At 39.8% G+C, this 4,715-nt stretch overlaps 1 protein-coding gene across 1 annotated transcript; it reads left to right on the top strand.

Annotated features, from left to right (window-relative positions):
• Positions 1 to 350: 350 nt before the first annotated feature.
• On the top strand, positions 351 to 4,442 carry LOC121310823 (ankyrin repeat and SOCS box protein 7-like; the record flags this gene model as incomplete). The annotated part of the gene is made up of 5 exons (XM_041243738.1): positions 351 to 872; positions 966 to 1,071; positions 2,029 to 2,134; positions 2,713 to 2,976; positions 3,837 to 4,442. Coding segments are annotated over exons 4-5 (817 nt in total), but the record flags the coding sequence as incomplete, so codon positions are not given.
• Between the last annotated feature and the right edge of the window lie 273 nt (positions 4,443 to 4,715).

Genomic DNA, 4,715 nt, shown 5'->3' with positions numbered 1-4,715 from the left:
TACCTCCGAAAACATCTTAAACGCGTTAATTGCACTGAATAAAAAAAAATCCTGGGGCACAAACGCACGCTTTGGGTGCACGGAAACATGGGGAAAGACCTGGCGGTTTTAGCAATGTTCAAAATATCCTAAACTATGGAAACACTGAACATAAATGCTAAAAACGAAGAACCCCACCAACTTTATAACCACTTCCAACTCACGACTCACGCTTATTTGTATTTACGTACTAGTCGCTCCCATTCACCCTGCGCAGTTCAGTATGCGCATTCTGCTATGGGAGTTGTAGTCCAGTTTAAGGTTTTTTTTGTTTTTTTTTAAGGGTGTAAAACTCTATTACCCAGACCTCATCGTGCGGTCGTGCAGTCTCAGATAAGCCGATCCTCACAGAAAGAGGCTGCCAAAGCTCTTCTATGTAGATTTTTGAGGCTGCTTACAGATACTGTGAGTCACTGGGCGGGGAAAACCACCAAAAGGGCGAGGCGATGCCCACAAAGGCCAATCGGAAAATACCTTACTGAAGCTAGAGAAGAGCAATTGACACAAAAACGGTCGTGATTCCGCAGACTTCCTCAATCTTTGCAGCGGTTTATGGTCTTGACTTACGACAGCAAGAACACCCCTGTTACTGCAAGCTGATTGGCTGAGATCTGATAGCTTCTTCCCAATGACCCACAGTATTGGGGGTTGGTTCAGTAAAGTGTACACAAATCTAATCAGTTATTTATAGTCTTCATTATCAATCAGTTATCGACTCTATTGAGAATACATCAACTTTAAGCAAGCGGTGCTTGTAAATATGCGCGCCGGTGTTTTGATTTGATTCTTGAAAACATCAGCAACAAAACTCTCAGCTTGAGTGTTAGGGAAAGGTAAAGTCGAATAGTGCTTCGATCGTGTGTTTTCTTTCGTCTGTTATAATATGTACGGTCTTTAATATGATTTTGCATTGTCTCGCCCACCAGGACGTTTATTCGAATGTGTGGGGATTTCAAACAGCTGGGCAGATTCAACGGAAGTCTGAAAAAACTCAACAAAAGTGAGAGTACTCGGGTAGTGCACCAACTAGAGGTACAGTAATGCTCCATTGTCTTATGTGGTCGCCCTTTCTGCATAGTGTAAACTGTATTGTATTTTTTGTTCACAAAATTACTATATCTCATAGTTATAAACACTTATTCTATTACCAACCTGGCCTGTACAATGTGGCTGCATTGTGTAATTTTTTCCGGTACTGTGAAGCTGGTACAGCAGTAAAACATATGACTGTACGGTACACTGACGTTGATAGAGGTACCGCTGTGGTAATGAAATGGAACAGACTTAATTCGGTTAGGATTTGTAATTGAAATTGAATTGAATTCATTTTCCGTAATCAATATTTTCACCATACCAGCACAAAATATGTTTTTAAAAATATTGTGAAAGGCAAACCAAAATACTCAATACCACTTTGATTAGTGGCTATTTTGAACAAGACAAATGTGAAGTATCCATCTCAAAAAGCAATCAGTTGCATTATAAATATATTAATACAGCCACAAGCAGGCTGTTATCGTTTAGTCTGATTATACACTAAAAACATAAAGTGTAGCTAGTGTATATTATTATTATTATTATTATTATTATTATTATTATTATTATTATTATTATTAAGTGTAAAGAAAACACACTTTCAGTGTTAAGGGCATTTGAAAATTGTGTAAATTAATTTAAACTTTTTAAATCCACTTGAAGTGTTGGGCAAAAAGGTAAACTGCTAATTTAATTTAGAAACACAAAGCTGATGCTGGTCCACAGAGCCAGATGTATAACAGATAGTCTGATCTTTTTTTTTAAATGTGTATTTTCTAAGTAAGCTGGCAAAATAATCAAAACATTATAACCAATCCACAACCAGTGGTGTACAATTCTGTGCACCTTAACTATAAACTATAGGTTTCATGGAATGCTAGGTCAGAACTTTCCATGACAAACTGGTACCTATTGAAAAACAAAACACTTTGTTATGCCTTTTTATATTTTCAGGATCATGTAGAGATCATCTTGAGTAATGTGTGCTTGTAAAAAAGGATTCATTGTGTGTGAAATATTGAGCAAGGATTGGGTCACACATGAAGAAAGTTGAAATAAGGTAATGTCACTGAAGTTGTAGAAGTTGAAGGAATGCTAACCACCTTAGAGGGACCTTAGGCAATCACCCAAATGCATTGTAATATTAACATGCAGCGCTCCATGACTGCATTTGCGTAAACGGCAGCTGCTCATTCTTCAGACTACAACTAGCACTCACAAACTACTAACTGTATGTCTGTCTGCCAATTCTTTTTTTGTTTAGTGGTTACATTAATTTGTCAGGAAAGCACCTTGCACACCTGTTTCAAATAAAGATCCTGTTTGGCGAATTTGAAGCGACTATAACACCATACTCTTGCTTCATTTATTCATAATGATGCAGACAACACAGCTGTATTAGCGGCTGTGCAGTTTAAATGTGCCAATAGGCTAATACAATCCTTTCAAGCCACTGTCCAAATTTAATCTCAGAAAATTGAACTGAAGGCAGGTGTAAGCCTTCCAACTGTTATCTGTGCGTTCGGCGTGTCTTTGTCTAACCACACGACATGCTGAGCATTCTGCTCTGCATACTTAATGTTGGGCTTAGCACGGTACCATAGACTCTGAGATGCTAACGGTGCTCTCCTTGTTTAGTCAAAAGAAAAGCTGCATGTCCTGATGACTCCCCCTTAACAAGAGCTTCCAGGATGCTAAATCATCACTGTCGAAGGAACCCGGAGCTGCAAGAGGAACTGCAAATTCAGGCCGCTGTTGCAGCAGGGGATGTTCATACCGTGCGCAAAATGCTGGAACAGGGGTACTCCCCGAATGGACGTGATGCCAATGGCTGGACTTTGCTTCACTTTTCAGCAGCAAGAGGCAAGGAGAGATGTGTCCGAGTCTTTCTGGAACATGGAGGTGGGAAAGTGGTGGCATTGCAGTATGTTGGGAGAGGGGGAAATATTTTGGTTTGTGTATATTTTGACTAACTAAGCTTAAAATTTCATAACTTTCCTCAGATGTTTAGTCATTAATACAACTATATTAATGTACTTTATATCCTACTAATCTGTGTTTCCAGCAGAGTAAACAAGTATGGTTAGGTGTACTGTGTTGCAACTCTTTTTCCAGAAGATGGCAGCACATCTCCAGTTAGATGTTTTGTTTTGTTTCATGAACTGTAATCTGCTTATGTTCAGAATTATGAAAATACATTTACACACATAAGATAAATTTACAAAGAGGGAATGTTTTTTTTTTGGATTAATAGATTAATCTCATGCACCCAACTCTGGATGTGGGGCAGGAACGGTGAAATTGGAATTATTCATTTCCACGACATAGCCTTGATTTGTTCCTGTTCACTAACATGTCTACATGTTCTTTTATAACTTTAAAATAATGTGCCCTTGCTTTATGCTGTATGCAATGACATATTGTAAAGCGCTTTGTGATGGTGGTCCACTATGAAAGGCGCTATATAAAAATAAAGATTCTTATTATTGTTTTATTATTATAAATCCCTTTTCTCTTAAAATTATTTTACATGTATACATTTGTTACAGCGGTTTTCAAACAAAATATGGACCTAATTATAGATTATATTTACCTTCTAATAATACATACATACACTTCCTCTGTTCTGGATAACATTATGATTGACAATCTTTTTTTTCTTAACATGCAGTGCAGTCAGTCTTTATTACTTTCTTACCCATAAAAAGAAGGTAAAAATCCTGTTTTCTTTTTATCTCCCTCTCTTGTTTTTTTTTTTTTAGCTGATCCCACAGTGAAAGACTTAATTGGTGGCTTCACAGCCCTGCATTATGCCGCCATGCATGGCCGGGCACGGATTGCACGTTTGATGTTGGAATCCGAGTACCGAAGTGACATTATCAATGCCAAGAGCAATGATGGGTGGACTCCCCTCCATGTGGCAGCACACTACGGCAGGGACTCGTTTGTCAAGCTCCTGCTGGAGTTCAAGGCTGAGGTCGATCCGCTGAGTGACAAAGGCACCACTCCACTTCAGCTGGCCATTATCAGGGAGCGCTCCAGCTGCGTGAAAATCCTCTTGGACCACAACGCTAACATTGACATCCAGAATGGCTTCCTGCTGCGCTACGCTGTGATCAAAGGCAACCACTCATACTGCCGCATGTTCCTCCAGAGAGGGGCCGACACCAACCTGGGCCGCCTGGAGGACGGGCAGACACCTCTGCATTTGTCTGCTCTGCGGGACGATGTGCTCTGTGCTCGGATGTTGCACACCTATGGCGCAGATACAACTACCAGAAACTATGAGGGACAGACACCACTTGCGGTGTCTGGGAGCATGTCTGGAGCTAGCCGGCCTTGTCTTGATTTCCTGCAAGAAGTCACAAGTATGTTTCCTTTTAATATGTTCATCTTTTTAAATTGAGCCACTTCTACCATCTCATTCAAAAGACACCTGGTTGGCTACACTGCTGATTCAAGGGTGTAAGTGGAAAACTTAAAAGAAAAAAAGTCAAAGGACAAGCGTTTCAGCTAGTACCTCATCACTGTACTTCACAGATGAAGGCACTACTGGAAACTTTTGTCTAGTTGACTTAGTTTCTTCTACTGTATTGAGAAGCAGTGTTCATGTTTGGATGAAACTAGGCATGCTGGGAATG

The sequence above is a fragment of the Polyodon spathula genome, unplaced genomic scaffold, assembly GCF_017654505.1.
Source record: "Polyodon spathula isolate WHYD16114869_AA unplaced genomic scaffold, ASM1765450v1 scaffolds_2620, whole genome shotgun sequence".
Classification (NCBI taxonomy): domain Eukaryota; kingdom Metazoa; phylum Chordata; class Actinopteri; order Acipenseriformes; family Polyodontidae; genus Polyodon; species Polyodon spathula.
The sequence above is the reverse complement of the archived record's forward strand: the minus strand, read 5'-3'. Positions and strand labels throughout refer to the sequence as shown.